General features: G+C 38.1%; 1 protein-coding gene across 4 annotated transcripts in view; it reads left to right on the plus strand.

Moving 5' to 3' along the window:
- Positions 1 to 12,803, plus strand: part of LOC121462718 (spermatid perinuclear RNA binding protein) — a 127,582-nt gene that overhangs the window by 90,948 nt on the left and 23,831 nt on the right. For all 4 annotated transcript variants that reach the window (XM_041674558.1, XM_041674559.1, XM_041674555.1 and 1 more), the window contains exon 13: positions 5,659 to 5,817. In XM_041674558.1, the coding sequence (XP_041530492.1) occupies positions 5,659 to 5,817 (159 nt within the window). The remainder of the gene's footprint in view (positions 1 to 5,658; positions 5,818 to 12,803) is intronic.

Raw genomic sequence — 12,803 nt, forward strand, 5'->3', positions numbered from 1 at the left:
GTAGCCAGTGAGACAAAAATCTTATGAAATAAACTATCTGTGACGTAAAAACAGTCAGTTGATTTTTGAGAGTCACAGTTGTGTTTGTATAAGGGTCAGGTGGGCATTTCTTCTGGATAGATCTTTATAAAATAGGAAACCAGTGATCCTTAATGGATTGTCTTCTTTTACTTTATGCTAATAGTCTCATAGCAACTTGTAGTTAAATTTTTTTATGTTGTAAATTAGATGCTATTTTTACTTGATGCAGTATAACAATATTATACCATGATGGATTATTTTAACCTAAATTTTGATAAATATGGGGAGAGGGCTTGTATACTTAGAGTTTCTCAGTTTGCTTTCTTATATTCCAAAGGTATATAAGCACACATCTGAGACATCAGTTATAATTCTAATGGAATTGGGTGAGAGGAGCAAGTTAACATCTGTTGTCTGAGGTTTCTGTCCTGCCTGGTTCCCTCAGTTGTTAAGTCCCAAAAGAATCACACAGAGGTCTCTATTAGTTATAAACTGATTGCCCCATTACCTCAGGTTTCTTATTAACTCTTATAATGTATATTAGCCCATTATTCTTGTTTACATTAACCACATGGCTCAGTACCTTTTTTCAGCGAGGTAGTCACATCTTGCTTCTTCTATGGTTGGGCCACAGAAGACTTCAGAGGAATGGGCTTTCCTCTTCCCAGAATTCTCCTGTTCTCATTGACCACCTCTACTTCCTGTCTGGTTGTCCTGCCTATACTTCCTGCCTGGCTACTGGCCAATTAGCGTTTATTTGAAACATAATTGACAGAACACAGAGCATTGTCTCACACCAAATACCCTTCTTAGATATTTCAGAAGTAGATGGCTGTCATGCTTTTTCTCTTTCTCTTCTTTTTCTTTGTTGCAGTTAAGGTAGAATGTGCAGTTGAGTAGTAAATCTGAACTTTGTGAAGAGATGAGATTTGCCCATTTTGAGCAGTCACTCAACTAGATTGCTGATCCACTCAGGGAAGGTGAAATATCTGAGTAAATTGGCTTTGAAGCTTTGGATGCCCCTCTGTGAATAATTTGTTTGGCTTATGATGATTATTCAACAATGTTATATGAAGGTGTAGTTAGAAGTAGCCTGTGGTCCGTTCTGTGTCTTCCCATTCTTATACTAGTTTGCGTACTAGGTAGCTATGTTCTAGAGTTTGCTTGCTATATTAAGGCAAAGAGTTCTTTCCAAGGTTTTCAAGTTTTAATGTTAATATTTTTAACGTGTGTGTGTGTGTGTGTGTGTGTGTGTGTGTGTATGTAGTGGGGAAGAGTGTACATTGTGATGGCATGAGTGTAAATGTGACTGTCAGGACAGCGTGTGGGAGTCTGTTCTCTTTCTATCTTATGGGATCCATGGATCAAACTTCAGTTATCAGATCTGGCAGCAAGTACTTGTGTCCTCCATCATGCCAGTACAAGCTTTTTAGGTAGTTTTTATTTTTACATCTGGCTTTTTTAAAAGTTGGCTTTTCTTTCTCTTTTTAGTTGTCATGTATGTTTGTTATGATTTAGAATGAAACATCCTTAATTCTGAGTTAGAAATAATAGTAGCAGTTTTTACATTTACATGCAGAAGGTATATATTTTTTCCTGAGATTTATTTTCATTTAAATGTACAATTCTAAAATTCAAGAACATTTACCTGTTTGATGTAATCATGGAGTTTGTACTAATTGGGTGGCAAGACCAAAGCTGAATTGATAAAGGGTTATTTTTAGTCTTTATTATTCCACTTATTGATTCTGTATATGAACACATGTATACATATATATGTATAAGTTAGTACCTGAGAATTCACTTGGCAAGTGAATTTGACAAGTCACTTGGTTTTGTGTTAAGTTTTGGAAATGGAACTTAAGAATTCTTAAAGGAAATTAGCCCCAAGAACAGTGGATATACATGTTGTGTATAAATATGTACATAAAGTAGGCCCATGTTAAGTTATTTTTCTATTAAGGATTGTTCTAATATTAAGTGAAGGTTATTTTTTATCAAGTTATCCTAAAGTATTTGTTTTGGATGTCTTAGTTTATTGCTTTTCCTATTTGTGACTTTGCCTTATTATTCTATAAGATAAGTTCTAGAGATGGAATTACTAGGCCAAAGTTAATGAATAATTCATTAAAAAATGTATTGAGAATCTTATTATGTATCAGAATACATTGCAAGATTGCCATCCCTGTAGGTGATACAGACATGTAGAGATGAGTCGGAGGGAGTGCTGTATTTCTAAAGGTAGATCCTTTGTGACAGGACCACATAGGCCATCTTTCCAGTCATCTTAGTGGCTCTTGGGGAAAATACCTCATCAGAGAGGTCACTCCAGAGTCAAAGTGCAATAAATCAAGCAGAAATCTGTCATGCCACATTAGTGTGACTTAGCCTACCCAGTTGCAGCTTCCCTCTCCTCTTGCAGCTTTTTCCTGAAAGCCTCTAACAGAGGGTACTTTTTTTTTTTTTTGATTTTTTTTTTGAGCTCTACATTTTTCTCTGCTCCCCTCCCCTTCACCCCTTTCCCAAGGTCCCAATGCTCTCAGTTTACTCAGTTCTTGTCTTTTTCTACTTTCCATGTAGATTATATCTATGTATGTCTCTCTTAGGGTCCTCATTGTTGTCTAAATTCTCTGGGGTTGTGGTTTGTAAGCTCGTTTTCTTTACTTTATGTTTAAAAACCACATATGAGTGAGTACATGTGATAATTGTCTTTCTGGGTTTGGGTTACCTCACTCAAGATGATGTTTTCTACCTCCATCCATTTTCATGCAAAATTCAAGATGTCATTATTTTTTTCTGTTGTGTAGTACCCCAGTGTGTAAATGTACTACATTTTTTTTTAATCCATTATTCGATGGAGGGACATTTAGGTTTTCTCCAGGTTCTGGCTGTGACAAACAATGCTGGTATAAACATAGTTGAGCACATATCCTTGTGGCATGATTGAGCATCCTTTGGATATATACCCAGAAGTGGTATTACTGAGTGCTTGAGGAAGGTTGTTTCCTAATTTTCTGAGAAATCGCCACACAGATCTCCAAAGGGGCTGTGCCAGCTTGCACTCCCACCAGCAATGCAGGAGTGTTCCCTTTACCCCGCAACCTCTCCAGCATAAGTTGTCATCAGTGTTTTTTATCTTGGACGGTCTTATAGGTGTAAGATGGAATCTCAGAGTTGTATTGATTTGCATTTCTCTGATGACTAAGGATGTTGAGCATTTCCTTAAGTGTCTTTCAGCCATTTTAGATTCCACTGTTGAGGTCTGTACTCAATTTTTTTTATTGGATGATTTGTTCTTTTGATGATCAATGTCTTGAATTCTTTGTATATTTTGGAGATCAGACCTCTCTGTCTGATGTGGGGTTAGTGAAGATCTTTTCCCATTCTGTAGGCTGTCATTTTGTCTTATTGACCGTGTAAGAAACTTGAAGTTTCATACTAGTCCTATCCCTTGTCTGCCAAGGGATTCCACCCTGATGTGAGCACACACACACAGACACACAGGCATACAGATACACAATGAATCAAGGACTTCATGTATGCCAGGCAAAAATTCCACTTTGGAGCTATGTTTCTACCTTTTATTAGCTATTTTAAAGATTTATTTATTTTTATATGTGTATACGCGTTTTGCCTTCTCTTGTGTATGTGTGCTGTGTCCACAGTAGTCAGAAAAAAGTGCTGGGCCCCTTGGAATTGGAGTTACAGGTGGTTGTGAACCACCATATGGGTGATGGGAACTTAACCTAGGTCTGCTTCAAGATAAAACATTGCTGGTCTCTCCAGTCTCGGTTATTAAAAGTAGTTATTAGGTATCTATTTATCTTGAAAGCGGATATTGTATCTCTCAAGAGATAATACACCACTTTTATAAATTGTAACTTAACTTGTGTTAACAAATAAATGGCTCAGGACAAGTGAGAAGAGCAAAGGAAGAAGTGGTATTCAATAATTATCATTGAGATTTCAACTGCTATTAAATTGAGAAACCTCTCCCCTGCTGTGATGCTGAGATTTGAACTTAGGCCAGTACCCGAATTCCAAGCCACATCCCTCTGTGCCTTTGTAATAGAAGAGACAAGCCCCATTGTTGGTGATGCTTGACTTTGACCTGTGGTGGGCATTATTAATTTTAGTTTTATACCCATATCTCTTGTCCAGGGTGAGATTATTCAGGGGGAGAGCATTATTTTCAGAACTCATGGGAGCAGGTGTTTTCTTTATGAAATATTGATGTACTAGCCAAGTGATGTTAGTGTACTTAGTGTAAAGTGCTGTCTGAGTACTTTTAGAACTTAAGATGTTAAAAGGGGTTATTGGCTTTATGGCTTAGTAAACTTAAGGAATTTATTTATGATGAGAATGCCAGATTCTCCGTATGAATTGGAGAATTCATAATTTCTATATGAATTCATAATTATTCTCCGTATAATTTCTAATTCCCTTTGCACAGAGTTCAACTTAAGCCCCTTCTTTTGTTTTGTGGGTATTACTGTTTTGTTTATATTGGTAAAATCTTTTATATAGCTGTCATTTTCTACAAAGACTTTAAAAAAAATTTGACCACTTGTAACATCATTTTGAGTCACCTTTTAATTACAATAGATAAAATGGAGAAATATGTCTTTGCTTATATACTCCAGCAACTAAAAACTGATTTTTTAGATCCTTACTCCTGTATCCATGGGCATATTGTTTTAATTAAAGGCTGAGAGAATGAGAGAATAGCTCAGTGGTGAGCAAGCACACATCCTGGCAAGACCTTGAGTTTGATCCTTATCACTCTCTTTTACTTAAAAATAAAGTTAAAAAAAAAGTTTAGTCAGTAACTAATTAATCTACTTTGGAAGAGACTTAAGATACTAGTGAATTCATTGTCTTGTTTACTGTAAAAATAGTGTAATCTGGAATGAGTGGTCAAAGATGATGTACATGTTCTTGCGTATACCTGCTTGCACAAAAGCCCACACAGGCAATATTGCAAAAGCTTTGTAGCTATGAAGCCTTGAGAGAGACACATAAGAAACAAATCTGGAAATTGTGGCTCTATTGGCAAACCAATTTGAAGGTAAAACACAAAGTGAAACCAACCAAATACAAACAAAACAAAGCAACAACGACAACAACTTTGGATTCTGTCCCTTGGCCAATTTCTCAATGGTTGTCACAGAATTTAAAGGTCAGCTGATCCATTCTTCTGCTTTATAGATGGAGAGATTGAAGACCAGAGGGGAGTGATGAGTAGGCTTTAACGTCTTTTTTCTTTCTAGTTTCATTTCCTTTTTTTGGGTGCTGTTTGAATGCCATCTCCCCCCTCCATTGGTTGAGCTTGACAGTGCTGTATGTTATCTTTATCATTCACCTCCAAATTAAATGAACTAGCAGTAATTTTAGACTTACATTTCTGAAGTCTTTGAGCTAGGGACTCTGAGGAAGCTTTCCCATTCTCATGCAGTGATACCCTGGTACATGGAATGGACTGAACCGAGGATTCACAGGTGTAGTACAATTTTGTTCTTCACAGGTGTTTCTGAAAACTAAATGTTACAGATTCTGAAACCTTTTTATCTCACAATTTCAGCTGTCATTTTTGATCTTTAGTAACTGAATAAACATGTTTTAATGGGATTTGTGCAGGTTTTGCAGGCGATGGGATACCCAACAGGTTTTGATGCAGATATTGAATGTATGAGCTCCGATGAAAAATCAGATAATGAAAGCAAAAATGAAACAGTATCTTCAAACTCAAGCAATAATACTGGAAATTCTACAACTGAGACCTCCAGTACCTTAGAGGTATACTTGTGTTCTTTTCTTCTGTAGAATATAGTGTGAGTGTTGTGGAAATCTTAGAGATGTGGAAAAGAGTAAGTGTCTCAAAGAGGCATAAATTACTAATAGTTTGAGTGGTACTGAGCATCAGACCCTAGACTATGTGGATACTAGGCAAGCACGCTACCACTGAGCCACAGCTGTAGCTCTCTACTTGATTATTATGCTTTGTTTTCTTTTTTCGAGACAGGGGTTTTCTGTAGCTTTGAAGCCTGTCCTGGAACTAGCTCTTGTAGTTTGAGGCTGACCTCAAACTCACAGAGATCCACCTGCCACTGCCTCCCAAGTGCTGGGATTAAAGGCGTGTGCCACCATCGCCTGGGCTGTTTTGTTTGTTTTTGAGACTGGGCTTCTAGTAGTCCAGCCTGGCTGTATAGTTGATGTTGACATTGAACTCCTGCTTCTACTTTCCAAGTGCTCGGATTACAGGAGTATTGTCACAACATTTGGCTCTGTTTCTGGTTCCTAACTGCTCCCTCAGGGGAGTGGGTGAAAAGGCGCAGTGTCAACAACATAGACAGCTAGAGTTAGGTAAACGACAAACAGCAGACTCATTTATTCAGCAATGGGGAGAGCCTTGTATACCTTCCTCCTAGCATTCAAGCTGAGATCTGATCTGTCGACAAGTGGTCATCCCTCATTTTAGGCATAATCAGGACAGCACCTGTTTGCTAGGCCTTCAGGCAGACTCATGTTGACGTACCTCTTCCTGTAGGCCTTATCTTCCTACATGGCTCTTTACCTTAATTTTGCCCAGAGATATTTCTGAATATATGTATGATGATAGCCATATTTTCAAATAGTTGTACATCTTGATCTTCTTTTATTGACCTCCTAAAAAGAATGTCAACATACCTATAGAAAAAAAACTATATGCTAATTTAAGAAGCCTACTGAAGGGGACTGGAGAGATGGCTCGGAGAGTAAGAGCACTGGTTGCTCTTCCAGAGGTCCCGAGTTCAATTCCCAGCAACCACATGGTGGCTCACAACCATCTCAAATGAGATCTGGTGCCTTCCTTGCCAGCAGTACATTGTATGCTTAATAAATAAATCTTTTTTTTTTTTTAAAAAAGAAGCCTACTGAACATGGAAGATACTTCTAGAATGTCATAATTATAATATATCAAGACTATTGGTACTAACTGAAGGACAAAACCTAAAAAATATAGTGGAGGAAACAGAATTTTTTGAAGTGTGCGCTAAGCAGGGGCACATGAGGATAAGTTCACCATTTAATTTGTACATCTTTACAGGAGATTGTAGACTGCCCACTGTGTATTTAAGAATCAGAGTCAGCACTAGTGATCCCAGAAAATAGAATGGGATGAATCTAAGTACTGAGTATGTGTAGTACACTGAGAGGAACCCATGTTGGTTGCATTCCTTCTGAAGAACTGGGGCTTTGGAATAATAGCAGAAACTCACATTTATTTTACTTTTTTGAAGAAAGGTGTTTATTTGGGGTGAGGAAACACACATAGCAGACATGGAATGTACAGAGAAAAAGACTCTGCAAAGCAGAGGGAGGACTCAGAAAGCTGAGAAACCCAGTTTCTTCTCTAGGAGTTTTAAAGGTCCTGAAGATCTTCCTTCCCTAATTTAGGGTCAGTCAGTTTGAAGAAAGACAGGATGGTTGATTGTCCCAGAACTGTTGTGTGACATGTCCTGAGCAGCCTTGAACTTGAGCCTATCCATCATAGGGGAACTGCTGGTGGAAGATCAAAGCCTTGCTTTTGTTTTAAGCTGCCAGGCTTTTGTTTCAAGTCTGGAGGGTTAGGAAGAAGCTGGCCATCTTAGAAATTTGTTACCTTTCTTGCCCTCTCACGACCCCTCTCCCTATCTCACTCCTAATGGGAGTATGTGTAACTCCTGGTTTCTTATCACTTTTCCTCAGAGATCACCCTAACAGGTGTTAGGAGGTTTAAGGGTGACAGTTCCTCTTAGGTTCTTAGAACTGACAATGTGGGCAACAGTCACAGTGCCTCAAAGAGTGAATCATCTAAGGGGCCATGATAAAATTTAACTGAGGGCAATGATCCGGAGCATAAGAAAGTATTTGGTGATGGTATGTATCTTAGGAGCTTGTCGTGTGAGGTAGCATCTTGATGAGTTAGTTGGTGGTCCTCAAAAGAAATCCCAAGTTAGGTCTTAAAATGATACCAACTTCAGAAGTCAGAGATGAGCCCCTAAAGTCATATCATTTAGGAGTTTTGATGGAGTTTTTTTTCTCTGCCAGTTAAAGGATAAAGGATAGGAAACATCAGGAGACAAGCAATAACAGCAAAGAAATCTCAAGACCTACTGATAGAATGGCAATTGAAGGAAGAAAGCATTTTATTGAGGATGGGAAACACAGACAGGCAGAAAAAAAGACCTTCTGCATATCAGATGGAAAAATTGGAAAGCCAAAATAATCCCTACATTAAAAAGTAAAACAGGACTGAGCCAGCGACCTACACCAGAGCAGGTCTGAGGCAGCAAACTTCAAAAGAGCAGGACTATGCCAGCTACCTAGGCCAGAACAGCCTGAGACAGCAAGCTCCAAGAGTGGAACAGATTCAGACCAGGGACATTTGTGGAGGCAGGACTGAGCCAGAGACATGGGCCAGCACATACTTGGGACCGTGAACGCCACAGGAGCAGGTACAGGGGAGCAACTGCATAGGGAGTAGGCCAGAAACAGAGACCACTGCGGGTCCAGGCATGAATCTGGCACCATTGAGGGAGTAGACCTGCATCAAGACCCCTGAAGAACTAGGCCTGAGCTAGGACCTCTGTGTGTCCAGGCGTCTGTCTGGGAGTAGGCAGGAACCAGAAATCTCTGCGGGTCTGGGCGTGAGTCTGGGAACTCTGAGGCAGTACGCCTGAGCCAGGTCCTCTACGGGTCTGAGCATACCTGAGTCTGGGAATTCTGAGGGAGTAGATCAGAGCCAGAGACATTTACAGGATCAACTCCAAGCCAGGGACTTCTGAAGGAGCAGATCCAGACCAGGGACATTTAGAGAAACAGGTCTGAGCCAACAACCTAGGCTAGAGCAGGCCTGAAAAAGCAAACTCCACAGGAACAGGGGTAAGCCCAGAGTGTTGAGTGACCTCCAGGAACATGAAGTGACCAATGGGGTAACTAGAATTGTGGCACTGACTGTACCATGAGGAACAACCATAGGAGTGTTGGATTTACTGGCACCTAGCAGATAATAATCACCAGAATCACAGACAGCCCCAAGCACAACAATTAGAGGAAAAGATGAGTAGACAAGGTAAAAACACATGCAATACCACAAAGACCAACATAACACCAGTAAAATCTAGAGACCATACAACAGCAAGACTTGAACAACCAATAATAGATAAAGCAAAAGAAAATGACCTAAAAAATAACTTCAGGAAACTCTTAAAGAGGAAATGAGGAAATTCCCTCAAAGAAATGGAGGAAAAGACAAACAAAATATTGGAAGACATCAGCAAATCCCTTAAAGAAAACCAAAAAAAAAAAAAACATTGAACGTATGAAAGAAACTATTCAAGACTTGAAAACTGAAATAAGACAATAAAGTAATCACAGGCCAAGGGAATTATAGAAACAGAAATCATGAGAAAATGATCACGAACCACAAACATAAGCATAAAGAGCAGACTACGAGAAATGAAAGAGAAAATCTCAAGTGCTGAAGATACAATAGAGGAAATAGACTCATCAATTAAAGAAAACATTAAATCTAACAAAAGCTTAACCCAAAATATCAGGAAATATGGGATAACATGAAAAGACCTAAGAATAATAGGTATAGAAGAAGTTCAACTCAAAAGTACAGAAAATATATTTAACAAAATCATAGAAGAAAACTTTCTTAACCTAAAGAAAGATATGCCTATGAATATTAAATAGTGCTCACCTGAATCATAAATGGGTTGAGAAAGAAATAAAAGGAGAAATTAAACACTTCCTAAAATTCAATGAAAATGACCACACAACATATCAAAATTTATGAGACACAATGAAAACACTATGAAGAAAGTTCATAGCACTAAACGCCTACATAAAGAAGCTGAAAAAAAAAATCCCACACTAATGAATTAACAGAACATTTGAAAACTTTAGGACAAAAGGAAGCAAACTCACCTAAGATAACTAGACAGCAGGAAATAATCAAATTGAGAGCTGAAATCAACAAAATAGAAACAAAGAAGACAATACAAAGAATCAATGAGACAAAGAGTTGGTTCTTCCAGAAAAATCAGCAAAATAGACAAACCTTTATCCAAACTAACCAAACGACAGAGAAAGAATATCCAAATTAACAAAATCAGAAATGAAAAGGGGGACATAACAACAGACACGGAGGAAATACTGAGAATCATCATGTCATATTTCTAAAAGTTGTACTCCACAGAACTGGAAAGCTTAAAGGAAATGGACAACTTTCTGGATAAATATCACTTACCAAAATTAAATCAAGACCAGATAAGCAAATTAAACAGACCTACAACTGCTGAAGAAATAGAAATAGTCATCAAAAGCCTCCCAACCAAAAAAGTCCAGGACCAGATGGTTTAAGCTCAGAATTCTACAAGATTTTCAAAGAAGGACTAATACCAATACTCCTCAAATTGTTTCACACAATAGAAACTGAAGGAACATTGCCAAACTCTTTTTATGCGTCTACAATTACCCTGATACCCAAACCACAGAAAGACATTAACTAAGAAAGAGAATTATAGACCAATCTCACTCATGAACATTGATGCAAAAACACTAAATAAAATACTGGCAAATCAAATCCAAGAACAAATCAGAACCATCATCCACCATGATCAAGTCGGCTTCATCCCAAGATGCAGGGATGGTTCAAAATACAAAAAAAATCTGTCAACATAATCCACCATTAAACTCACTGAAAAATAAAAACCACACGGTCATCTCATTAGATGCCGAAAAAGCTTTCCACAAAATACAACATCCCTTTATGATAAAGGTCTTGGAGAGAGCAGGGATACAAGGAACATATCTAAACAAAATAAAGGCGGTATACAGAAAGCCAACAGCCAACATCACACTAAATGAAAAACTCCCAGCTATTCTACTGAAATCAGAAACAAGACAAGTTTGTCCACTCTCTCCATATCTATTCAGTATAGTTCTTGAGGTCCTAGCTAGAGCATTAAGATAAGAAAAGGAGATGAAGAGGATACATTTCGGGAAAGAAGTTAAACTTTCACTGTTTACTGATGATATGATTGTTTACATAAGTGACCCAAAAATTCTACCAAGGAACTTCTACAACTCATAAACACTTTCAGTAATGTAGCAGGAAACAAGATTAACTAAAAAAAAAAAAAATCAGTAGCCCTCCTGTACACAGATGATAAATGGGCTGAGAAAGAAATCAGAGAAACATCCCCCTTCACAATAGGCACAAATAGCATAAAATATCTCAGAGTAACTCTAACCAAACAAGTGGAAGACTTGTATGGCAAGAACTTTAAATCTTTGAAGAAAGAAATTGAAGAAGACACCAGAAAGTGGAAAGATCTCCCATGCTCTTGGTTAGGTAGAATTAACATAGTAAAAATGGCAATCTTACCAAAAGCAACCTACAGATTCGGTGCAATGCCCAGCAAAATCCCAGAAAAATTCTTCACAGGCCTCGAAAGAACTCAACTTCATATGGAAATGCAAAAAGCCCAGGATAGACCAAACAATCTTGTACAATAAAAGAACTTCTGGAGGCATCACAATCCCTGACTTCAAACTCTACTACAGAGCTACAGTACTGAAAACAGCCTGGTATTGGCATAAAAACAGACAGGAGGACCAACAGAACTAAATCGAACACCCAGATATTAATCCACACACCTTTAAACACCTGATTTTTGACAAAGAACAAAAAAATATCAAATGGAAAAAAACATATTAGTGGTGCTGGCATGACTGGATATCAACATGTAGAAGAATGAAAATAGACCCATATCTATCACCATGCACAAAACTCAAGTCCAAATGGATCAAAGACCTCAACATAAAGCTAGCCACATTCAACCTCATAGAAGAGAAAGTGGGAATTATACTCGAACACATTGGCACAGAAGACCACTTCCTAAATATAAACCCAGTAGCACAGACATTTAGAGAAACAATTAATAAATGGGACCTCCTGAAACTGAAAAGCTTCTGTAAAGCAAAGGACACTGTCAATAAGACAAAACGACAGCCTCCAGAATGGGAAAAGATGTTCACCAACCCCACATGAGACAGATGTCTGATCTCCAAAATATACAAAGAATTCAAGACATTGATCATCAAAAGAACAAATCATCCAATAAAAAAAAAACTGAGTACAGACCTCAACAGTGGAATCTAAAATGGCTAAAAGACACTTAAGGAAATGCTCAACATCCTTAGTCATCAGAGAAATGCAAATTAAAACAACTCTGAGATTCCATCTTAAACCTATAAGAACGTCCAAGATAAAAAACACTGATGACAACTTATGCTACAGAGTTTGTGGGGTAAAGGGAACACTTCTGTATTGCTGGTGGGAATGCAAGCTGGCACAGCCCCTTTGGAGATCTGTGTGGCGATTTCTTAGAAAATTAGGAAACAACCTCCCTCAAGCGCCACTTTTAGGTATACACCCAAAGGATGCTCAATCGTGCCACAAGGACATGTGCTCAACTATGTTCATACCAGCATGGTTTGTCATAGCCAGAACCTGGAAACAGCATATATGCCCCTCGAATTCACCAGGAAAAAAATAATGACATCTTGAATTTTGCAGGAAAATGGATGGAGCTAGAAAACAATTTTGAGTTAGGTAACCCAAACCCAGAAGGACAAATATTACATGTACTCACTCATAAGTGGTTTTTAAACAGAAAGCAAAGAAAATCAGCCCACAAATTACAATCCCAGAGAATTTATACAACAATGAGGACCCTAAGAGAGAC

The sequence above is a fragment of the Microtus oregoni genome, unplaced genomic scaffold (assembly GCF_018167655.1).
Source record: "Microtus oregoni isolate MIOR12 unplaced genomic scaffold, Mior012 000025F_ref0000491, whole genome shotgun sequence".
NCBI classification, from domain to species: domain Eukaryota; kingdom Metazoa; phylum Chordata; class Mammalia; order Rodentia; family Cricetidae; genus Microtus; species Microtus oregoni.